The 25,922-nt window shown below is 37.1% G+C and overlaps 1 protein-coding gene across 11 annotated transcripts in view; it reads left to right on the top strand.

The window, feature by feature from the left end:
* Window positions 1–25,922, top strand: part of DOCK4 (dedicator of cytokinesis 4) — a 236,737-nt gene that overhangs the window by 123,882 nt on the left and 86,933 nt on the right. For 10 of the 11 annotated variants that reach the window (XM_071803296.1, XM_071803295.1, XM_065836787.2 and 7 more), the window contains 5 exons: window positions 4,680–4,805; window positions 21,621–21,745; window positions 23,255–23,417; window positions 24,980–25,086; window positions 25,739–25,895. In XM_071803296.1, the coding sequence (XP_071659397.1) occupies window positions 4,680–4,805; window positions 21,621–21,745; window positions 23,255–23,417; window positions 24,980–25,086; window positions 25,739–25,895 (678 nt within the window). Of the gene's footprint in view, window positions 1–4,679; window positions 4,806–9,932; window positions 10,122–21,620; window positions 21,746–23,254; window positions 23,418–24,979; window positions 25,087–25,738; window positions 25,896–25,922 lie in introns of those variants that run through there. The other variant, XM_071803303.1, reaches the window with a different exon arrangement.

Here is a 25,922-nt window from a genome sequence, read left to right as displayed (position 1 = left end):
ATTTCATGTGCTTGCAAAATAAATAAGAGGAGATCTGTTTGCAGTACCGCAGAGTTTTGTAGTAATACTTTAAAAACTGGAGTAAATAAAGAATAATGGCTAACACAAGAGGTTTTAATTACCACTGGGGAGGTAATTGTAATGTTTTCTGAGGGGACAAAGCCACACTATGTACCTAATTAAAGAAAATGTGCCACTCCTTCAGAGACTGGATAATCATTTTCATTGTTCTAATGTTCTAGAAATGAAAAATTTATAGTTATGAAGTTTTGGATAGATTCTAGATCTCGTAGATGGTGTAATGATCATATCGGCCACAGTCAGATGCAGTGTATGGTGGCATGTTGCAGTCCTCTTTGCTTTGTTTGTGCACAGCTGTTCCAGCAGAAATGCTTTGTTTTTTTCCAAAGGTGATCATTTTATTGTCTAGTGCACGAAATGAGGTGAGGAAGAACTGATGTTGACATACATTATCAGAGTAGAATTAAATTAAAAGACATTACCTTTGTTTTATGACAGAGAAAGGTATTCATGTTTCCATAGGAAATCTACTTATACAAAAAGAACATCTCCATTATTTTGTTTGCGTTACTTTTCCTGAGTGTCTTCTCCATTGCTCCCAGACTGGCTGCTGACCAAAGTCTTCGGAAGCCTGTTCCACCCTGACCCTGTCTCTTCACTGTCTGGCGATTAAACCTTCCTTTCTACAACTGGACCAGTAACATTTCGTCTCCACCCCTTCCTTTCTTCTCCATAAAGATAGCTTTAGTCACTTGTAAATTGAGTTCAGTGGCTTTCTGGACATTATGGTATACAAAATTCTGGTTATGTTTTGCTGAGGAAGGTGATGTCTCTCAACTAGTCAGTACTTCTTCATTCCACTTTGTTTTGCAGTGTGTCTGAGGAAGTCCCTGTTCAGCTGAATATGCAACCTTCTGAAAATCTGAATTGCTCTGTGATGTTAACTCTAATCAATGGTCATGTAACTTGATTTATAAGGATACAAACTTTAGTCCTTTGTAAAATGTGAATTATTCCATCTTTTTCAAGGAGCCCATGACTTTTATTTGAAATGTGTGGTTCCTCAGTCATGATGGATGCCTAGTTTCTTTGGCAAGTGTATTGTATTTTTATAGACCCATAAACATGGGATTGCTGTGGCTTGTAACTGGCCACAGACTTTGTGTTTAGCTGACAAAACAGTCCTCTACCTATCTGACTTTGGCTGGGTGGACTTGTCTTAGCCTGCCTGGAGATTTGTTCTGACTTATAAAATCATATATCTAATGACAAAATAATAAATTATATCTACTTCATTTTAGCTTCTGCTTAGCTTCATACAATTGTGTGGTGTAACACGCTTTGGTGTATATGTTTTGTATTTAATAGGTAGTTACAACATGTAGTAACTCTGTGTAGAGTTAGGTAACTATAACCCTAGATTAAAATGGAACATAGAAGAGTAAAGATGTGACAGCAACTGAGACCTTCAAAGGTCTTGGGATGATACTGAGTCACCAGACCTATGAACAGCTCACCAGTGGCCAGTTACTGGTCATTACATAGTGTGACCTTGAGAACAGACACGTGGCAAATATAAAACACATTATATATGATGGATTAAGATGTAATGCAGACTTGCAGACCAGTGAAGAAATAACAAAGTGTTTAGCACATTGACAAACATAAAAATTACTTCAAGGGGAGCTTAGAGAGAGAGGAGGAAGAAACTGGCAACATCCTGCTCCTCATGGCAAAGGACTTGGGATGCAGGAGAACTTGCTCACCCCACACCACCTTCCTAGGTTGAAACCATTGACCTTAAGACCCCAGAAGGTCAGTGAAAGAGTGAGCAAGTGATAGGTACTAGAAAGATTGCGTGTATATATGTAATTTGAACAGTATTTTGTTTGGAATATGTTAGTATCATTGTAAATGGACTAAGTATTTGATTACACTCTTACAACTTTCATTAGGACTAAAAATAAGTTCCTGGCTTTTCATATACAGTGTGTTCCTTTTGTCACAAGGTCCTGAATGTAACACATCAATGGGAATTCAAGCAGCCTATCTTGTAAGTTGGGTATCACACCTCAGTAACAATAATTGCAAAATTAGTGGAGCTTTGAGGGAGCAATCAAACTTAATTTGGGATCACCTTCTTTTCATTGATTTTATAAAGTCATTGTGCTCCTAACTTCATCATTTTTACCAGATTTATCAGATCTTCTGCTTCCCTTTTTGGCAATTCCCTTGTCATTTGGCAGCTGGATCTTCAGTGACAAGATTGTTAACCTGAAACCTTGGGTTTTGGAGGGTCTTCAGATGGCCTTCCCTAGACATCTTTGCTCTGTTTTCATTCTGATTTAGTTTTGCTCTTTTATCTTGTGCTAGACTGTTTAGACCTTTTAGCATTTTTAAGTAACTTTGCCATCTTTAGTCCAATGTTCTTCATTATTCTGAGGAGATGGATGATGCATACTATTTATATTCCAAAGTTGTGTTTGTACTATAAGTAAAAATGACTAAACCATGTTTCAAGTGTGTTGACTGACAGAGTTTCTTGATGCTTTTGGATACAAAAGGATAATGATTCTTTTTCTAGCGAAGAATGCTGGGAAAAACAGAGCTGTAATACCTTTCTTGCCTCGCGTGACCAAGTGCTTCAAATTCTTGGCAGGCAACTCATTTCTCACTTTAAAACTATTTTGCCATTAATGAGATTTTTTTTTTTTTTTTTACATCTATCTCATTTTTTGAGCTAAATAAAACACTTCAAGGAAATCTGTGAAATTTGTGCTCAAACAAAACTGTAGTACTGATTGGATCTGAGGTCTTCAACTTATTGTTTGAAAAACACAAGAACTTTACTCCAGGCAGTTTACAATATCTGATTAACACTGTTGTGGTTGATGTGATCTGTTTTTTTAGGTTTCCAAGGAAACAGTGCAGTAGGGACATGTGAGGGTATGAATATACATATGTCTGTATAACAATTTCTTAAAATATTAAAGAAAAAAGATTGGAGGTGGGCTAAACATATTTTTAGGTGAACTATTCCCAGCCTAACTTTTCCCATCCAGGAATGAAAAAGTTTTCACCTGCTCTAACACTCTGAATTTTACCTGTATGATTTCTTACCTTTTTTTCTCATCTACACCAATAACAATTATCACTACTTCCTAAAGGTTGTTATCTGGGTAACCACAGAACAAATTCCCATTACCAAAGTAATTGATGTCCGTGGCATAAATACAGTCCTTAAAATTAGAATAGACTTCACTGAATGCTTTTCCTTGCCAGATTTGTTTATGTAATCAGTTGGAGATGTGTAGGTGAGCTGTTTTTCGTAAGAGAATGGAAGTCTGGTCAGAGTATCACATTCTCTGGAGTTGCTAAAACAATAAAATGTAAGTGTAGGTAAGAGAAGAAAGATAGAAGTTGTCATGCTAATTAGATCTCTGATCTCTTTAGTGAACTCGCCTGAACTGGCAGTACTTAGTACAGATTTTTCAAGCTCTGATTTAAGAACCATCAAACTTCAAGTAAATTTATTCACTTAAATAGTAACATGGTTGTAGGGGAAATTTCTTCCAAAGCCCAAAGGACTGATGACCTTGTTCAGTCTGTGTGTACATGTTATTTACTTAAGCTTAATCTGAAGTTAATTGTGACTCTTCTGAGTTGTCTATTTATCTCCAACTGTTCAGTGAATATGAAGAGTTTGTTCTTATCTTCTCCTTGATCTGTATGTTGACGCGTGATAAGCTGTAGTAATGTTGAAGGTCAGGGAAGCTTAATCTTTACAAGCTGTATCATCCTGACGCTTGCCTCTGTGATTATATTTGATATAACCAAAAGGCATGCCCATTGTTTTTCTTAATGTCAGCTGTAATGAAGTATACTGTTTGCAGTTTATTTGTATACTGAAGATATAGTAGATGAAGTTATTCTTCCTTGGTTCTAGAGAAATAAATATTGGAAAACTATTATATTGCCACCCTCCCATTTTGCATGTCTTCTAGCAAACATAGGAAAGAGCATGATTGATTAAATCTGATGAATATTGAAAAAAAAATGAAATTTCAGTCATTATGGAAATTACTGTGCCTAAGTTAAAAATATTGATTATGCTGTGTTGGTTTATTAGTGTGTGTTTCTTCAGATTTTGGATTAATAAATTATATAACTTTGTGTCAGGTTAACTGTTACATTGTAATGAGACGTGCATGTTTCTACCATGGATAGGAACCATTGTTTTTGCTCATTTTCTTGCAAACCAATGAAGGTAGAATCATGTTGAAGAGAGTGAAAAATGGAACTGGTAGAAAATATTACTGATTGATGTTTCTCTAATTTTTTCAAAATTTTTTCCCAATTAAGGCCTGAGTCCATCTCCATTGAGATAATTTTGGTCTAACATGTCATTGTAGTTCAGCTACACATCAGTAATAATTTGCTAATGCTCTTTCATGAGTAGTTGTTTTCAAGTCCTTGTTGTTTTCTGGACATCGGTACCTTCCTCAATAGATGGTTTGATATTATTAAACTTCCTCTGAATTTTCTGAGTTCTCAGGAATGCATATATACTTTCAAGTATATACAATTTTTAAGAAGTAGTGAGGGCTATAATCTCTTTGAATGTCTTATTTTTTTCTTGTTTTTCTCTTTGTTCTCAGGTTTAGCAGTTTCCCTTCAGTTACTTCATGGAGACATAGAACAAATTAGGAGAGAATATACATCCATGTTTACCCATGGAGTATCCATAACGAGGAAACTAGGTTTTTCCAATATCATAATGCCTGGTAAGTTTAAAATAAACTCCCAATAAGCAGCAGAAGAAGGAACTAATGAGAAATTACTTAGTTTTTAGCTGCTTTCCAAATAAATACTGTATTCTAAAACTTCTTAAACTTTTCCAGAGACTTCTGTGTTAGGGTTGTTTTTTTTTTTCAGAAGGAAACTGTGTCCCAGTGACCCCATTGCATTACGCATTCTGTTGTTACTATATCAGTGTCAAAAGGGTATAAAGCCATAGTAGCCTTTTTTGAGAGATGGAAACCCATTTTGTAGAAGCAAAGATGACTGAACACAAGACTGTTGAGCTCTGTGCAGAGAAAGGGATAGCCAGCAGAAAATTACAGATTTAGGAGCTGGTAGCTTTCTAAATAAGGATTCACAGAATTTCACTGACTCTGTACAGCTTCTGTTTTCACAAGGCTTGTGTCTCAAATACTGGAAATGGGTAATAATAGGAATGTAGAGGCTTTATTTTTCTTATCCTGTATGGCAAATTATACAGATACAGATCCTAATGAAGGTAGAAAGTTTGTGTCAGTGTGCACGGGAAGAAACAAATACAGAAAGGTCATCTCAGCAATAGCTATAGTTCTGTTCCTGAAATTTTTAGAAAGTCTAATGGGATGCTTGAAATTATAAGGCAAATGTCTCTTTAAGACATATTTGCAGACAGACTAGTTTGGCATGATAATGGTGGTGTGTTGTTGCTGAGAAATGTTGCAGGACTGAGCTCATATCTTGGTTTCAACTGAGTCCACGCACAATGCCTCGACTCTCTCAGATGCAAATCATCCTCATGACTTGCAGATTTTTAACAGAGACTACCTTCTTATAAAGATCTGTCTTCGCATTCCTGTGTACCTAAATCAGATGTAAACCAAGGTTCCGAGGCAAGAATAAATAAGCTTCAATACTTCACTGATCAAGGAGGTCTTAAATAGGCATTTAAAACTCAGTAATGAGACTCAGCTTTAGCTATGGGCATGTATTTCTCTTGAACTTCTGCCTGAAACTTGACAACTGAGAATTCACTCTTGTATTCTTACTGCCAATTAAACATCTGTCCTTCTGCATTCTTCATCAGTACTATTAATCACTTAAAACATGCAAAGAACACAAATTAATGAAACAGTTTTAGTATTATGGTGAAAATACTCTGCTGTTCTCACTGCAAGATTTAGAAAAATAAAATGCATGAGTTGGGTACCATTTAATTTAAAGGTAGATTAAATATGTATGTTCAGTGGAAGCATTCAATGGAAATCTTATGGCATATTAGCTAGGGTTTATTTATTGTGTTACTGTTGGATTTGTAACTTGGATCAAATGAGTATTGTATGATAGATAATATGGTTGATAACAGTGGAAGCAGTTTTACTGAGCACACCAACTCGTATTAAGAAAGCTTTTTCCATTTATCTGTGACTTAGTGACCTTCTGCTCTGTGTTATCAAATTTTTCAAGTTCTATAAATAGCTCTCGTATCCACTTGCTTTCCAGTTGTGAAATATTGTGATGTGATAAACGGTAAAAAAGGCGTTGTAGAATAGCACTGTGTAATCAGCTGCTGGAGGAGCTTTTCAACTGAGTTTCAAAGAATTGCACAGGCTCAGTTTGTCCCTTTTTATTTTTCAAAAATAATATATGGGTTCTGGTGTGCTGCTTTCTCAGTCCAAATGTATACATACCTCAGAAAATGTCCAACTTTTATTCTGTGTTTACTGTCACAGCAGAGATTTTTCCTCTAGAGAAATAACCATCCCACTCTTGCAATGATGAGTTCCAAAGGCTAAGCAGAGCAGTATGCCCCAGGCACGGAAATGCCCGCAGGAACCTAGCCTTTGAAATACTTTCTTCTTTTAAAGCTCCCATTTCATTTTATTTCTCTTCTAGAGTCTTTTTTCAGAGATAAATTAGAGAACTTCATCTTTTGCCACTGGAAATGGCCATTAATTAGACCTTATTTTATATTTTTGTTGAATGTAAGTGTGCTGTTGTGGCTAATTAGGACTTAGGTTAGGGTTCTGAACCAGACTCCCTTGAATTATTCAATAAGAAATACTTCATGCTGCTAAACTACAGTGTCTCTTCTATAAATGCCATATTTTAAGTCCCTCTCCTATTCTGGTGTATTTAAACTCGCTTTGACCTCCATTTTTTGTTATATCAATCATTTTCTCTTCTGAGGTTTTGCTGTTAAAAGTAACTAGGATCAGCATACATGCCAAACCAGAATGTTGTTGACAATAATCGTGCATGTTTTTATAGAGCAATACTTTTTATGTCACTGGAGCATGACAGGGTGAAGCCACAGAATGCTCTTTCCAGGACCTGTGGAATTTTTTAATGAAGAACTCCAAGTGTTTTAGAAAATGAAGTAGATGGCTAGAAAAAAAAAAAGCACCTATTATTCAAAAAGGCTGTGAAATAAGTAACTCACTTTATTCTAGCTGACAGTAGAAGGAAAGGCAGTGAAACTGTCACCTTGGGAGTCTAATCAACATGCATTTTCTAGATTTAACTGGGATTTAAGGGCAGACTCTATGCAACCACTAGTAAGCTCATTTCCAGCATCCCAGTATGACAGTCTGCAGATATACAAGCCACTGTACGCTCAGAAAGCTTTGTGTAACATCGAAGGGCAACTCTGCTTACACCCTGCATTTTTCTGTTCACCGTTGTGTGAAAGGACGAACAACCACATCATTACATAGTGTATAAAGCTTAGCACATAATATTTACAAATATATTACTTAAGCAGTACTTTAAGTTAGATTAATGTGCATAATAGGTGATGGAATGTGAAAAGCCTGTATTTTTCTATACATACTTTTACCATTTTTTGGTTTTGAGTGCACTCTTATGGAGTACTTTTCCAAATTTAACTTAGAGCATCTGTATCAGTGCATGACTTTAGTGCTGCATGTGCTCATGTGTTCTAGCACATATGTATCTACCTATTTCTCCGCATTTTTGTGGAAGATATCTAATTCCACAAAGAAACCTTATCATTAGTGTGTTTTGTGGAATAAACTCTAGCATAGCTGTTTGTCTAAATGAGGACTTACTGGAGGAGCTGTAGCTCCCCACTAGGGCTGCTAGCTGTAAACAGACTCTTACCTATCATATGGTAAGCATCCATATAGTTGCACATCTTCCTTTCTTGTTCTTATCAGACCAGAACTGCACCTGGTTCACTTTATTTAAGTTATATTGTTCTTAATAGCACTAGGTCTATTACTGGTAGTAGTTGTCTTGGCTACTTGGTACTGTCAAAGCCAGAATCCATTCGGTGTGAGACATTAGCACATAAAGTAATCTCATGCCTTTCTATAGAATCTTTTTTTTTTACTAAGCAGTTCAGATAGGTCTAACCGTTACTTCCTGGAACTTTACCTACAAACTTTCTCTATGAAGTATTGTCTAGAATATAAAAGATAATTCTTATCTAAAACAGCTGTAGTTATGATTTTGGAAGTCTCTGTGTCTTACAGAGGACAGCAGCTCACCTCCAAATGTCATAGTCCATAAAATATACTCCAGCATGTGAATAACCTACCTGTTGGCTGACACTTCACCAGATTTTCACAGCTCGATATCAATTAGACATAGACAACCCTTTTCAGCTTATGATCTGAACTGGTTGTATTTATGACCACCACTTACTGTGAGTTAAGATCAAAGTTTATATTTCTTCCTGTACATCGAAACTATGAAACTCTTATGATATTAGAAGACATTAAAGGATTGGTGAGTCAGTACAATGATATTACATTGACCATTGTTTTCCTTGTATGTGAACTTAGAGGGTCTATAATGCTGGTATCTATAACTGAGCTAGTCAGCCCTGACAGGAAAGTTCTTGGCTTGTAATCCTTTGCTTTGAATTTTTTGGTCATCTTCTAATCCTGTGCTATAATTTCACTAGTAACATAGCTAAATACTCCCTATGAAGCTACAGGATTAATTTCTGTAATGGAATTTTCATACTTTCTGACTTATTTGTCAAACAATAAAAGTCATGTTTTGTTTCTCAATATTCTGTCTTTTTTTAATAATGTTTGCTCATTCAGCAGATAGAATGAACTGTCCAGGATGTTGCAGTGCTTTTAAGTTTCATACATTAAGCTTCCATATGCTTAATTTTGGAAAAATGACTTATTTTTTTACCATCACATCTGCGTTGCTTTGCATTTGTTAACTTTCAACTTCATTGGATATCCTTTAGCTGTCCAGTTAATCTCAGAATCCTGTCAGAAAGCTACTGAATATACTCACTACTCCTTCATATGCATTATTGCAAGGCCTTTTATTCCTTTAGTGTGCAAGCACACCTCTCCAGTCTTTCTTACTTTCTATTTTCAGAAGCTTTTAACTAGAACTGGCATCTTTGTGTTTTTATACAAATGATCTCACCAAATGGTATCCTTGTTATAACATGCATTTTTCAATGATGTGATTTTGACAAGAAGCATATTCCTGCTTCCAAGACTTAGAATAAGAGTCTGGAGGGCAAGAATGTCAAGAAAACTATGGAATTTGTTCTTGTCATTGTGCTAAGTGTCTGTATATGTCAGTGAGCTTAGACTTAGTAAAGAGCTGTTGATTCTAGGAAAAGAAGTACATGTCTGAAACACTTAAGAATTTTTCTCCCACAAGTAGTGATATGAATTTTTTTCCAATCTTCTGTATCCTGCATCAAATAAAACCAGCCTAAATTTAACACCTGCCTTTGTTTGCTGTTCTGATTTCCAAGAATCCAGAAATATGTATTTTTAATTTCTGAAAGTAGTATTGCTTGGATATATCAGTTACACAAAATACGTTCAAGCAATATTGTAGAGTAGACACCCTGAATTTCGACCTTTCATTAAACTGTAGTAATCTGTAGGGAATATCCTCTGCTTTCCAAATCCTATTTTAATACTTCTTTAAAACTTTGATCCTGTGTACCAAAGGAATTATCATTTCTACAAGTCACTGGAGGAAAAAAAGATACTAACATACGACTACACACTTGGTTAGACAATTACAAGGAACTTCTGTATTGTTTTCCTTCTCCCTCCCATTTCCTCTGTCTTATTTGCTTGGTTCATTAGGAACTGAAGGAAAAATAAAAGAGAACTATGGAAAGGGAAGAAAAGCCAAAGTTTAATTAGACTTCCCTCGGTTTAAAGCATCTGGAAGTGGAGAACAGGAAAAAGTGTCTTCTGCAATTTATAGTACTGAGCTTTCTTTTGAGCATAGAATAAGTGGCAGGGATGCATGGGAAGTGTATACAAGGATAGTTACGGCTTGGAAGTCTTTCTTCAATAAATCAGGTAAGGAGCACTAGCAAACTAGCAATTGTATACTTTAGCTATGTAAAAATAAATAGTGTCTCAAAATTCTGTTGAAAATATTCTCTTTATATTGTAGCTATACAAAATCAACAGGCCAGTGTTCTCTTTTAAAAAAGCTCGTACATCTTTTATTCCTCACTTGTTCTAAGCAACTTAGTTTATATCTCATTGTTAAAAGGAAGAGAAAAAAAGAAGTCACAGAGCAATGGAGTCTTGCATGGTAGATCTACAGTCCATTTGAATCTGAAAGCATTACAGTTTGAGAATCCCTTGTAAAGGGCATTTAATTTGCTTATTCAGCTGTTTTCTGATGACAGTTTCTTAAGGCTTGTTGAGAGTTTCTGTAATAAAACTGAAAATGCAGATAATGGTTGGTTGAAAAAGAACAGTAGTGTAACTGAGAAATATTTTTCGTCTTTGTCTTTGATTTAATAGCCAGGACTTATTTAATCCAATAGTAAAAAGGCAGTAGTGTTCCCCAAGTCACCAACGCTCTTAAAATTCTAGCACATGCAGACTTGTTTTAATGTTTGCCTTGCATAAACAAGACTATCAGTGATAATATGAAAACTAGCTGGCAGTATAGAAATAATAGAAATGGTCATATTTCTTTCTGCCCATGCCCTGTCATGTACTTAAATGCAGACACCCACACCACCCCAAATAAGTTTTTGTTAAGTAACATCCAGAGTGTCTCAATCTATTTAAGCACCAAGTACAACATTTTCTCATTCTCGAGTCATGTGTGAATATTACTCGTAAATAACAATTATTGTGAGTCTATGCAAAAGCTTTTTGGAAATAGCAATACTTTGCCACAATAATGGAGAAGTCAAGGTATCGCTGTATGGGGAGAAATTACTGAACAGGCAGCTGACTAGTGGTGTCATGGTCTTTAAATGTGACACGCATTTACTGGCAGCTTCAAGTATGTCAATGAGATTTGTTTTGTTTCTTAAAAGTGTTGAACACATTTGCTGATAAGCAAGCAGCCATACTTTAGGTATCTTCTACAATGCAAAACAGAAATTGTTTCAATAATGGGATTTCACTTCTTACAGTAGTGAAATTCTTTTTGGAATGCAATGTGCCTGTGTCTTCCTGAGCTGATCTCCTATAGAATGCCCATCTCTCAGATAATGTTCTTCTATACCATGATTTTCATGTTAGATTGCTTTGATATTTTTTTTTAAATTAAATACAATTGTGGATCATGTGTAAGAAATTGGTAAGGGAAGGCACGAGATTGGCATGGCTGCATAAAGACCTGCTGGTCAAACTAAAGAGCAAGAAGGAAACACACAGGCAGTGGAAGCAGGGACAGGTATCCTAGGAATTGTACAGGGACACTGCCTGGTTGTGTACGGATGGGTTCAGGAAGGCCAAGGTGCAGCTGGAGCTGAACTTGGCAAGGTATGCAAAGAATAGTAAGAAAATCTTCCAAAGGTATGTCAGCCAGAAAAGGAAGGTCAAAGAAAGTGTATCCCCCTGATGAACATGACTGGCAAACTGGTATTAATGGACAAGGAGAAGACTGAGGTACTCAACAACATTTTTGCCTGAGTCTTCACTGGTAAGCTGTCTTCCCACATCTCTTGAGTGAATGGACCCCAAGACCAAGGACTGGGGGAACAGAGTCCCTCCCACTGAAAGAAAAGATCAGGTTTGAGATCACCTGAGGAACCTGAACATAGAGAAATCTAAAATGTAAAAAAATCCCTCTGCAGCTTTCCTGTAGGGCCATTATAGGTACTGGAAGGATTCTGTGAGGTTTCCCCAGAACATTCTCTTCTCCAGGCTGAACAACCCCAGGTCTCTCAGCCTTTCTTCATAGGAGAGGTGCTCCAGCCCTCTGAGCAGCTTTATGGCCCTCCTCTGGCCTCTATCCAAAACATCCATGTCCTCCTTCTGTTGGGGGCACCAGAGCTGGATGCAGTACTCCAGGTTGGGGTCACGACAGTGCAGTAGAGAGAGAGAATCACCTCCCTCGGCCTACCAGTCAAGCTTCTTTTGATGCAGCCCAGGATATGGTTGGATTTCTGGGTTGCAAGCACACATTGCCAGATCACGTTGACCTTCTCATCAACCAACACTCTCAGGTTCTTCTCCTCAGGGCTGCTTTCAGTCCATTCTCTGCCCAGCCTGAATTTGTGCTTGGATTGCCCTGACCCCTGTGCAGGACCTTTCACTTGGTCTAGTTGAACTTGCATGAGGTTCACATGGGTGCACCTCTCAAGCCTGTCAGGGTCCCTCTGGATGGCACCCCTTTCCTCCATTTTGTCAACCACACCACACAGCTCGGTGTCATCCGCAAGCTTCCTGAGGGTGCACTCAGTTTCACTGTCCGTGTTGCTAACAAAGATGTTAAACACTGCCAGTCCCAATACTAGGCCCTAAGGAATGCCGCTCATCACTTGTCTCCACTTGGACATCAGACCTTTGACTGCAACTCTGAGTGCAACCATTCAGCCAATTCCTTATCCACCAACTGGTCAGTCTGTCCAATCTGTGTCTCTCCAGTTTACAGACAAAGATGTAATGTGGGACAGTGTTAAATGCTTTGCATGAGTGCAGGTCATCTATCTGGACTTCTGTAAGTCTTTTGACGTGGTCCCCTACAACATCCTTCTCTTTAAAATACGGAGATATGGATTTGATGGACAGACTGTTCAGTGGATAAGGAGTTGGTTGAATGGTCACAGCTGGAGGGTAGTGGTCAACAGCTCAATGTCAGTGGTTGGACAGAGTTGAGTGATGAGTGGTGTCTCTCAGAGTCTGTACTGAGACAAGTACTCTTCAGTATCCTCATCAGTAACATACACAGTGGGAGTAAGTGCACTCTCAGCAGATTGGCAGATGATGCCAAGCTAAGTGGTGCGATTGACAAGCCTGAGGGATGGGATGCTGTTCAGAGGGACTTGGAAAAGCTTGAGAAGGGGGCCCATGTGAACTTTGTAAGGTTCAACAAAGGCCAAGTACAAGGTTCTGCACCTGGGTGTTGGCAACCCCCAGTATCAATACAGGCTGGGGGATGAAGGGATTACCAGCAGCCCTGTGGAAAGGGAGCTGGGGTTACTGGTGAATGAAAGATTGGACATAAGCTGGCCATGTGCACTTGCAGCCCAGAAGGCGAATCCTATCTTGGACTGCATAAAAAAAAATGTGGTCAGGAGGTCGAGGAAGGTGATTCTGCCCCTCTACTCTGCTATGGTGAGACCCCACCTGCAGTATGGCATCCAGCTCTGGAGCCCTCAGTACAGGAACAACATGGACCTGTTGGAGAGGGGCCAGAGAAGGCCACAAAAATAAACAGAGGGATGGAACACTTCTCCTGTGAGTACAGACTGAGAGAGTTGAGGTTGTTCAGCTGGCAGAAGGCTCTGGGGAGACCTTATTGTGGCCATTCAGTCCTTAAAGGGGGCTTATAAGAAAGATGGAGATACAGTTTTCATTAGGACCTGTAGTGGAAGGACAAGGGATAATGGTTTTGAAGTAAAAGAGGGGAGATTTAGACTGGATACAAGGAAGAAATTTTTTACGATGAGGGTGGTAAAACACTGGAATATGTTGCCCAGAGAGATGGTAGATGCCCCATCCCTGGAAACATTCCAGGCCAGACTGGATGGGGCTCTGAGCAACCTGATCTAGTTGAAGATGCCCCTGCTCATTGCAGGGTGGTTGGACTAGATGACCTTTAAAGGACCCCTCTAAACCAAATTATTCAATTATTCTATGAAATCATCAAAGCTTAACTGCCAGAAAGGCACTAGCAAGAGTTCAGTATTGCTGTAGTACTCCAGAACTTAATCTATTCTCCCCTTCCTCCCCTGCAGTGTATATATTAATAGTCACATGTATTTTCATAGTTCAAGTATTTACAACCTGCAGGTTGTGACTACTGCAAATATGATCAGCTTGTAGTATAACTTGTTGAAACTTGGACTATATACTCCTGGTCTGTGGTGCATCACCCAGACATAGGGCCACCCACTTCTGAATTGAGCTCTTCTGTGTTATTCCCTGTGTTTCTGTAAACTACTTTTACTTACCTTAATTTTAGCTGTCCCTGTTCCAAGTTCACTAGACTAAGAAAGGACTGAAAGATTCCCTGCCCTTGTATTTTATCTTCCAGTTTTGCTTACTGTCGTCAGTGTATCAGCATGGATAGTAACATCATAGACCATTCCAGCTGCTAAAAGGTAGATGGCATGGATTGACTCCAAGGGTAAGAAGCAAGGCAGACTAAGCTTCCCTATCACTCTCCTCAGGTTTTTTTTGAGATCCTACATCCTGGATAACACAGTTTTGTCTGTGCCAAATCCAGAGATTTTTCAGTTCCTACAACTGAAATTGCTTTAAGAGCTGTTAAAGCAATGTTTAGGGTATAAAACAAAGCAATTCATTAGCTTGTATTTTACAGAAATGTAAATGAACAAGAACTTTCTCTGAAAAAATAGTGTTTTCTGCTCCTTTTCAATTCATGGTTCTAAAGGACCTATAATTCTGAGCAAAGCTTTCAAAGAAGTGGTTCCTAACAAAAGCTCCTACTGAGTTCTGTGTAATTATTTTTAAATTAGTGGCTGCTGTCAGGACAGTTTAGATTTGCACACTGAAAGCTGTAACTATCAGAGATTCTATCTTGTTCAAATACAATCATGCTGTGTTTTGTTACAGTACTAAACAATCAAATTGTAATTTATTTCACTAGGAATCTTTTCAAGGATAGCAGGCAAACTAAACTCTCTTTGCTTTCTGACAATAACTGCCTTTGATCTTTGACAGCTGTCTTTAGCTTGAAAACTTTGTTCCATATTAATATGCTATGAAATATTCCACAATTCTAAATGTGGTTGGAATATGACAAAAGTCTTGTTATAATATCTGTGTTGAAATTGTGATTAAAGCTTCCTTAATGTACATGTAAAAACAACTTTGTGATGGATCGTTACTTTGACGCTTAGGTTAGGTACCAATATTTCTAGAAAAATGAAAAAGCAAACTATATATTTATACAGATGTTCTCCTGACACTTGTCCTGATATGACTTTCTCCTTATGAGTGGTTTACCTGTGTTGCTCCTGTTACCTGAGGTTCAGTGGGAGGGTGCGGTGTAGATCCCATAGCGAGGAGTACATCCTATGAGCAGCAGCAGACCTGTGCTTGTGGATAGGTCCTGGGTAGTGATGATGCCACCTCCTACAAAGGAAAGGGAGCCTGCAGAGGCATCCCATAATGAAACTGTGTGGTGGAGATTATAGGACCCCTGAGCATGCGTTGTCATCTCCAACCTGCAAATTACTCCTGGCTCTCTTCTCTTTACTGGTTATTTAACATTTGTCTTTTATAGTTGGCAGGCTCAGGAGGGCTGATCTCCATTAGCTAAGCATGTCCTTCAGCAGTGGTTGTTTTGTCATATTACTTGGGCTTTCCTTCTGCTCCTTATCGCTTTTTTTATGTAATTGATGCTGATCACCTCTCTGTCCTCCACTCCTGTTCAGCCCTTGCACACTTCATTGCTAGTTGGGTTGAAGTCATGAAACTTTTGTTTCTTCTTAGGTCAGAAACCTTGAGCTGTGATGTGCCTGGTTAGCACCTACATCTGTGGCAAGAAGGATTGGGAGTTTTTCCTCTCTCAGCCTATAAATAATGCTTTCAAGACATTTTTGCCAGGTCAAAGCTGACATGTATTGGCAGGACCACATGAAGAGGCAGGTACTGCCAATGCTGTGCTGTGCACATTTTGATTTAGCAACCAAGACATTTCAGTTCAACACCTTTCACACACAATTAAATTCACTTACCAGAGTAAATGTCCCTGCAGAATGTGCACTCAACACTTGTGCTGCACAGGAAAGTTAAGGCTGTATAATCATCCACACCACTACAGCTTTACTTTTTTCTTTGTTAAATTCTGTCAGTTCCCATTTAGCTCAAGCCCTCAATTCATAGTGCTTCAGTCTACAGACTTTTACTATTTAAAAATCTGGTTTTGATTAGCCAAATACATGAAATAATAGGGTGCTTAGTAGTGCAAACGTGTTGGGTTAATGGGTCACTTCTGTAATTAGGACAGAATATATTGATACCCTTTTTCAGAGCATTCTGTTATTGTCTGAAGTAAGAACAAACAGCATCCCTAGATACTCTTTGATCCTTTATAGTTCTTCCGTCTGTTCCAAGCTTATTACCTCCTACTCTCACAGGGACCAACACCAACTTTTTGTTGTTGTTTTCTGCTTTGTTGTTTGTCTCACGTCCAATGTGCAACAACCTTCTGCCTTTCCTGTGGTTGGTTGTAACACTTTAACCTAATTTTTTATTGGCATAGAAAGTAGCTGTGCCAAGATAAGCAGCTTTCTAAGCAGTAAAGTGATGCAGAAATACAGCACATGGCTTCTTTAATTTGCTTTTGTCCTGCTTCTGTTCACACAGCCAATAGCTCACATGTCTAGAAGTGCCCTGCACACCTAAGGAGACCTAGGTGGTTTAGCTCCACAAAACATGTTTAATGATCGTAGTTTGTGTGGTTCATCATTCTATAGTATTTTCTTACCCAGAAAACTGTATGTCAGTCCTAGGCAAAGCTGACCTATAATGGGGTTTGACCCTGTAATGGTTAACGGTGTTACTGACTGGATACTGACATCCACAGGCTCACTGCGCAGTCCAGAAGCCATAGTGAATTCAGAAAGCTTAAAGAAACTGTCACAACAGGAGTCGGGAGATGGGGATGCTCCATAAGAACAGGCAAAAATGAGCTGCCCTTTCTTTTGAAAGAAATGCTTTCAAATAATCTAGATCTTTCATACCACACAGCTTCATTATAGGTAGAGAGGTAGGTTTGTCACTTTAAAGTTGAACATGGTTTTCGATAGTTTTCAGTTGGTAATTCCTGTACCAGACTTCATGCTGAAAATAACCATTGGATGTTTTCACTGACACAGACTTAGACAAGTGGACTTTGTATTTCTCAACATGGAAATAAGCTGGAATAAGTACGTTGCATTTTCGTAATACTAAAAGTCTCATTATGTCTGATCAAGATTCAATTCAAATCAAGGAATGTTTTCAAGCAGTAATTAAAATCTGATGCATTGTACTAACATCTTGTTTCTGTGTAAATTCCTCACATTTGTTCAGGTATAAGGCTGTGTAAAAATCTCAGTACGTATACACCTAGGAGAGATTTGAGTCATGCAGATACTTAAGCTGAAGATACCATTTGTACTTACCAAGCTAGCCTCAGAACTCAGATATTCAGTAGGACTTTGCCTTTTAGTGCTACTTATGGCTGTAGTTGCCCCTTTAAGTAGAAACAAAATGATCTGTCAGATCTGTCTGACAATCTGTCAGAATTATCTGTCTCATATACTGGTTAAGGCAAAGATCTCATAGAAAAATGGTGCATGTTCTTGTAATCAAATATGTAATTACGGTTGCCATAAATTAAGAAGATCAGTTAAAGGAATATAGATAAATTCAACAATTGGCTGATGTTTGAATATTTCATAGAGGAAATTGGAATTGTTTTTTCCTGGAAGAGGGGCCATAAAAGAATGCCCTTAGTTTTACACAGACGATCTCATTTTTTGGAGACAGAATTTCTGTTAAGGAAGATTGAAGCAATGGCATTTCTACAGTGAGGAATAAAAGTGCTGAAGATCTCTACAGATAAATATATTGAAAGAGAAATGATTTTGAAAATGTAGATCCTAATATATTTGTCTAAGTTGTTATTATAATTTAGTTTCATTTTTTCTTTCCAGAGTGAAATTTACTTACCATATCTATTCCCATTTTTACTGTCACCTATTTTCTGATAAGGTTTTGTGCCTGATTTTTACAACTCCATTGACTTTTTTATTTCATGAGCTTTTATTTGTAATATGTTCATACAAACATTGTGCTAAAGATTTGTCAGGAATATGACTTTAAGTTAGCAACATTCCAGTGCACTTACCTGAACTCTGCCAGTTAAATATAGTTGGGTATTTTTACATTTTGGGTGCAAGTAGTGATCTTTTTAAAATCAAAAGTGAAATATGTGTGTGTACAAATCCAGAGGCAAGGCCAAATTTAAACAAAAAAATATTTTTATAAATATTAACATGTCAGATGTGCAACATACTTACAGAACTGGAAAGTGCTGTTACATCTGCCTGATGCAAAGTATACCCTTGATTTATAGGCCATAGTCTACCTTCTTTTTGATTAATTTTCCAGTCTGTTTCAGGTATCACCCTTCTGCTTTTCTATCCATTTCCATGTAAATCATCCTTATTCCTCATATAGTGTGAGACGCTTAGTGTCCTCTTGGATTTAATTTGCCTGGCATGCTAATGGAGAAAAACTAGCATTTTCTTTCAATAATATGGCCCACGTGTCATGATTTGCTCTGAGATAATGAAAACAAAGTAGAGATTCCTGAATGGATGTAGGTCAGGACAAACTTCTGAACTATCCTCTCATGACACTGATTGCAAACTCTGCCAAGGTTCTGTAAGAGAACAGGACAATATTTGTGAAAATACATCCTACTCCCCTGTCTTTCTTTCCTTGCGATTTGATTTCTCCTGGCAATTAAAAAGGTGAAATTTTTTTGAAAACTTTGAAATGGAGACACTGTTTTTGAAAGCCTGCTTAACTTCAGTGAAAATCTGATTACTTCTTTTGGAAAAGCTTTCTTATTTTTGTATAGAATCACAGAATGGTTTGCGTTGAAAGGGACCTTTAAAGATCATCATTCTTGCCCCCTATGGGCAGGGACACCTTCTACTAGATCAGGTTGCCCAAAGCCACATCCAACCTGACCTTTAACACTTCGAGTGACAGGACATCCACAGCTTCTCTGGGCAACCTGTTCCCATGTCATTTGCATTTAAATCTGGTACATTTTACTCTGCTTAAAAAGGAAAAAACATGTGGCTTTCACTGAGATTTATCTGGGCTGGGTCATGAAATTTGTGGTAGAAATAGTGATTTGCTTATGTTTCTGTGAAGACCCTATGGAAAATTGAAATAATTCCTTGCTGATAAATAAAAATAATGGCTGAATGTAGCACAAATACACATAGAATTAAACTTCATCTTTAAAGAGGAATTGATGCAACTACAAGTTGTGTGCTAAAATTAGTTGTCTAACAAGGCTTCTCTTTTTGGTCATCAACTGCCAGCACTAACTAGAACTGATCCTAGAAGAAGCATATGCTAAGTAAGGACTCAACATATATACTGCAATATTAATAGCTTCTAAAACTTCTATAATCAAGTCTTACTCTGATGTGGAAATAATCAGAATCTAGTAGTTTTAAGGGTTATTTTGTGACTTGAATAAACATACAAATAGCTTTACTGAGTCAGATCAAAGGCCCATCTATCCCCGTGCTGTAAATACACCTAAGGAGGAGTAAGAACTGCACATGTGTCTATGTGTGTGTGTAATTACCTCTGAGACTCTCCCAGCCTCCAGCTATTTTCAGCTCACGGGATTTCCTGAGCTGCTTGTGATCCTCTGTTTCATATTCTTTAGTGGCTCTTCCTTCAATGATTTCCCCATTCTTCCCTTGAACTCTTATGCATCTCTCACATTTACCACATCCAACATTCCTTGGAAAGGTTTTGGTTTGGTTTTGAGGTTGCTTTTGTGGTGGTGTTGTTGTTTTGGTGTTTGGGTCGTTTTTTGGGTGTTTTGGGGTTTTTTTTTCTTTGATTGGTTTGAGTTTTGTTGATTTTTGTTTGGTTTCTGGGTTGGTTGTTTTTGTTCGTGGTTTGTTTGTTTTTACAAATATTGCTGTCCATTACCTAAATAACCACCACCTTTTGCTTATTTTGAACCTGTTTCCCACTGGGAACCAGAGATTGATTCAATGGTTGCACACACTTATTAGAAATTCAGCTCTTTCATCCTTAACTTCACACAAAACTCTTAAATGAATACCATCTGGTCCTGATATTTGTTTCTGTTCATTCTCTCTAGCTGTATTCTATGCTCTGTCTACAATTATTTCAGAAGATAATTGATAATAAGGTAATAAAATAGCAGATTTTCAGTTGTTTAGATTATGCTTTGGAGGCATCATTTCATTATTTTGTATCTAGTGATGGAATAATACTATAAAAATTTTAGAAGACTGTAGTAACATCTTTGCTTCTGGTTCTTAAAAATCACTGGAGAGTTGCATATGGTAAAATAAATGCTAGAAATGTGAAACATGAGAGTATCCTTGAAAGTTCAAGCAGATCACATTCTGCTTGCACATTAAAATGGCACCAGAAATTGAAGATTTATTTATCAGTTACATATTTTGTAATTGATTTTACTTGCGGTACAAGTATCCATCTCAGATTTGATTTCTAAGTGGTACACCTATAAATACACAAAGCTGTCATGCTTGGTTTCTTTTCAGCAGTGCTCAGTGAAAATCTGCTTTATTAAAAGAGGATATTCCCATTATGCTGAACTTGTATTTCACTAGATGAAAGCAGATATTCTTAATGTCTTTTTCTGACAAATCTAGAAATAAGAGTTTTAGAAAATGCTGCTAGTTATGATGCTGTTCCATCCTTAATTTCTCTAGTTTTCATAAGGAAAGTCCAATTGCTTCCAAGTAGTTCTAGTAATTAATGCTTGTCCAGAGATAGATTACACTTTTTAGAAATAGTTTTAGCATCTTCAAATACAATGGGGGCTTCCCTACCACACCACTCCAGCCAACACCAACACTGCTTTGCTCCACCAACTGCCAAGCAATCTTTCTTCCTTTCATCAACTATAAACTCTGTGTTTTTGTCAATTGAAACAAAGATAAAATTACCATTGATCTCATCCAGAAGATCTGGTTACGGTCTGAGAGAATGCTTGAGCATGTTAACGTATGAATGTGCAAAGAGTTTCATTTTAAACATGCTAGCAGTATTTCATAACTTGAACATAGTGCATGTATTGGATTTGTAGTTTGTGTTAATGAAGATTTTAATTTCTCTGAAGCCTTTCCATCAAGCAGAAAACAAGCTAACTTAGCTAACTTTTTGCTAGAAAACTATGAACACCCTGTCAATGTAAAATATGTTGAGATCTTTTAGATGAGAAAGACAGATTTGAGTAGTAGCCATCTGGGAAGCCTGCCTTTCTAATGGAAAGAACACCGACCTCTTGTTCTTTGCTTCTTCGGAGTAATACACTTTCTTTTGAGATTAAGCGTAAAAAAGTTGTAATCAGTTCTTCAAGGAGTTTTCTTGGTTTACAAAAGCAATTGTTACTATTAAAAGTCTGAAAATACTGATAAATTGTGGGTGTGATACTATCCCTTGTTTGGAAGACTGTCTACTAAATCACTAAAAGCAAAATGTAAGTAAATCGAATTGACTTTTGCACACTTTGTGTTTGGTTGTTTGTGGTTTGTTTGTTTTTTGTGTGTATGGTTTGTGGTTTTGTTTGTTTTTGTTTGTTTGTTTTGTTGGATTTTTTTTTTAATATAGGTGAAATGAGGAATGATTTATATATCACTGTAGAAAGAGGAGAATTTGAGAAAGGAGGGAAAAGTGTGGCCAGAAATGTGGAAGTGACAATGCATGTCGTGGACAGCAGTGGTCAAATTTTAAAGGTATCTTTCTTGTATGTTTTTCCTTACTGTAGTTAATTTTGATATGTTTTTTCAGATGTAAATCATATTTTGTGACATTGTTTGATAAGTAGAAAATTACTTTGGAAAGGTTGCATCTTGTGCTGTCTTTAGATATTCAAACTTTTTCCATTTTGCTTAAAGCCTTTATAAAATGAATGTTGATTTTTATTTCTGTGATCAATTGAGTGATTCAGATAAACACCTACAATTGCCAACCAAATAACTAATGATGCCATTAAGATGCTGGAAGATGTTTAAACAAGATGAAGTTTTGGAGAAATTTTTGATTTTACAATAATTCTTCATGGTAGATATGCATTTCCTCATGTTACACAGAATGTGTTTCCATAATTTTCAATTTTTTGTCTGATTTTAATAAATCCAAGATCCTTGATGTAAAAATCACCCCCATGTATAAAAAAAAAAATGTTCCTTCTTTTCTTCCGATTTTATTTCATTTCATACTGCTGGTGATACGTTACAAACAGGCACTGTTTTATATTTTTATTATTAATAGATGACTGTTTCACAGTTGGTTTTGGTTTTGTTTTTGTACCGGAAGATTTCTGTTCACATTCAACCTTTTCCATACATATATTTAGCACCATTTTTATTTTCTTTTTTTTTTGAAAGTACTTTTTTCACTTGTTCTACATGATGTTGAAGGCTGTGGGGTAAGAAAATGAAGAAAGGTTGACACAAAGTCTGGCGCAAATTTTGTGTGTGCATGTGTATATGTGAAGTGCACGATGTGCAATGTATGTATGGTTTTATATGTATATAAATACGTATACCTGTGTGTGTATATATATGCAGTTTATATATGTACACATTAAAAAAAAAATAAGGGATACTGTGATGCAAAGGTGATCCCTTATAATTAATTAGGAGAAAAGATACATCTTACCTGTCTCACAGAGAATTAATAGGTATTCCCAAGGCAGGATTTAAGAAAATCCCTTTGCATACTTTGCTATGGAGAGACCATCATGGGTGTTGCAAGAGCAACCAACACTGTGTTTCTTCCTAATCAGAGAATCCGGATATATTTATTTTTTCATGCTGGGACACATCACTGATAACAGCAGGGTTACCGGCTTATTTAAGAGGACTAAAGATCTTGAGCCTGGGCTGTTCTTGTCTCAGTTCGAGTTTGTTGCCTGGGCATGGCACTGGATGGACCATTCTGTGTCATGGGGCTCCATGTCACATTTGTTGCTTAAACCTTCCTGATCACCGAGCTCCCCTTATAGAATTCTTAGATGCTCATCAGTGGGGCTGATTCTTGCCATTTTTTCTAATTAGCAAATATTAACAAAGTACTACTATTTTTGTGGGGTTTTAAGATATTGACCATGATACCGCATGTGGCATTTATGGTACAAATGTAAGTATTGAATAGTCTTTCTTGCAAAAACAGTCTTTGATGACATCTCACCAGTGAGCCAATCTGCCTTTAATCACTAATCAATACTTTTTCTTCATCAGGATTTTATCTCATTTGGCTCTGGAGAGCCACCAGCCAGTGAGTACCATTCCTTTGTGCTTTATCATAACAATGGTCCCAGATGGTCTGAGCTGCTGAAACTTCCTATCCCTGTGGATAAATTCAGAGGAGCACACATCCGCTGTGAATTCCGGCACTGTTCCAGTAAGCGCGGTTTGCAACTTCTGCTCGTCCTCTCTGTTACAGCTGCAGTCAGCACACGAGTTTCCATGATACCTCAGGAAAAAGATTTTTCTCTGTGATGCTTTTATGACACAGATGCTCAGGCTTGCAGCTCTACTTGATGGAGCTCAGTGCTTTGGTAAAGCCTAAATACCAGGAGAAATCAGTCTAGTTTTATTAAATAGAAATAGACGACATTGCAGCTACTAATGTAAACAGAACTTCAGGTAAATGTAAATTTAGAATTTACCTAGTGAATTCTCCAAAGTTATGCCTGTTGCTTAGTGCATGTTTAGCAATCCAGCCAATGGGAAATGTATGTAGGTACTTCAGGTCCATTAACATCACTTTTGTGTTGCCTTTTTTTACTTATAAAATAAAATTCCCAAATTCTCTAAACATTCTAAACAATTTTAGAGATGATTTTGAGGTAAAAACTGAGATCTGGGTCCACGTTCTGTGTACCAAAGTATGCAAGACAGGTTTCATAGATTTGGTGTTGACTGCTGTCAAGCTTGTAGAGAAAGGTGGGTAAAATTGCTGCTGTTGTTTGGCTCTTTTTGGTGATGTAGAAGTAGTAAGATTTAATTTTTTGGTTTGTCTTTGTGGAAATTGGCACACACAGTAAATGATAGTATATTTAGATTTTGCGTACACAAACTACAACATGTAAGGAATAAGTAATAGAGGAAGAAATTTGCGTTGATTTCTTTCTAAGATTTCATTTATAAACTATGAAGTAATAAAGGAAAAACATCAGTGGTATGTTTCAAATAGATGATACATTTTTGCATAATCATTCCCATGCAGTACAAGTTGGACATTTTTGTTATGATTGCCTACACCACACCAGCTGTGCTAAACCCAGACTCAAAAGTCATATATATACACATTTGATGAACGATTGGTTGGTTTTCAAAAGTGTTCAGCATCTGCACTGATTGGCTTCAGTGCAATCTGTGCCATCTCAGTGTTTTGTAGTCTGCTTTATATTTAGGTGATGAATAAGTTTTGGAATTTGAGCTTAGGCATCCAAGTTTGAAAATGTTATCTACTGCCTGACATTCATGTAAGGAACAGTGACATCTTCAGTCATATCTACAGAAACTGGTGCCTTATTTGAAAACAGAAGTGCAGTGCAGCCTGAGGCTGACCTGAAATGGAGACTAGTAGGTAGAAGCTACTATAGGGCAGAATTGTCACCAAAAAATATCCTTTTCTCTTTGTGTTGGGCTGGCTAGGTCACGTTCATTTGGGTTTCCTGGCATTCTGTGTATTACTAAGACTGCGTATTTGGTGGTTTCTATTATTTGTTCTTAATAAATACCAAATCACTCCAGAATACGACTTTCTGGTTTGCAGTGAGATAAAAGAAACCATTACAAGAGATAATGTGCAAATCTGAAAAGAAATTTAAGATAATCTTAGTCTGATTAGCTGCAAATAGCTTCCAGTATAATTTCTTATGCTGCACTATATCCATTTATTTTGTCTAAAATGTATAATATTAACTTTAAATGCTGCTATTTCCATATGTATTTCAGCGAAAGAAAAGGGTGAGAAGAAGTTGTTTGGATTTTCTTTCGTGCCTCTGATGCAGGAAAATGGGAGGACTCTGCCAGATGGCACCCATGAACTCATTGTACACAAGGTAATTTGAATTAGTAATCATTAGCTGTAATGATTCCTCTGGAGCACACTTTAAATGCCCAGAACCATTAGGTTGAGAAAGTCTGTATTACCAAATGAGTGATAGTCTTGTCACCATTAAAATATCCACTGCTGATTGTTTAATATTAATTCCTGTTACAAACTGCAATTGCATCAGCGCACTGGTTTTACTGAGTCCTACTGTTATATTACATTGTATTTATAATGAATTTCACTACAGTAAGTTCAATTAAAACACAAAAAGTGAAACCCATGATACCCCCTAACTGAATTGCTGAAGCTGGAAAATGGAGCAAGCTCATTTATGCAGATCTACTCAATATTATCATTTTTAGAGATAATTCAGTTTTTGTGGAACACGTTTAACAGTTATCTCTTTGTTCAGAGGATTTTATATTCTCCCAGATAAATTTTATATTTTAACACTAACATTTGTAGCTATTCATTTGAAATAACCTGTGCAAATTTCTTGGACTTCAGTGTGAGATTTGAAGCTATGATCCAAAACCAAACTTGCAACAGGCATAGTAAAAATTCTTCAATTTCTGGCAGAGAAACAATAATACAATAATATAATTTGGAGATTGGGTCCTTTGGGCAGTACAGTTCTTTTAACTGGTTTGTTTTCACAGTGTGAAGAAAACACAAACCTTCAGGATTCTGGTCGCTACCTCAAACTCCCCTTTTCAAAGGGAATTTTCCTAGGAAACAACAGCCAAGCAGTAAAAACCACTAAAGAGTCCTTCTGGATTACGTCTTTTCTCTGCTCCACTAAACTCACACAAAATGGTAGGATATGTTGATTACTTAAAACAT

This window comes from Patagioenas fasciata, chromosome 1 (genome assembly GCF_037038585.1).
Source record: "Patagioenas fasciata isolate bPatFas1 chromosome 1, bPatFas1.hap1, whole genome shotgun sequence".
NCBI classification, from domain to species: Eukaryota; Metazoa; Chordata; class Aves; order Columbiformes; family Columbidae; genus Patagioenas; species Patagioenas fasciata.
The sequence above is the reverse complement of the archived record's forward strand: the minus strand, read 5'-3'. Positions and strand labels throughout refer to the sequence as shown.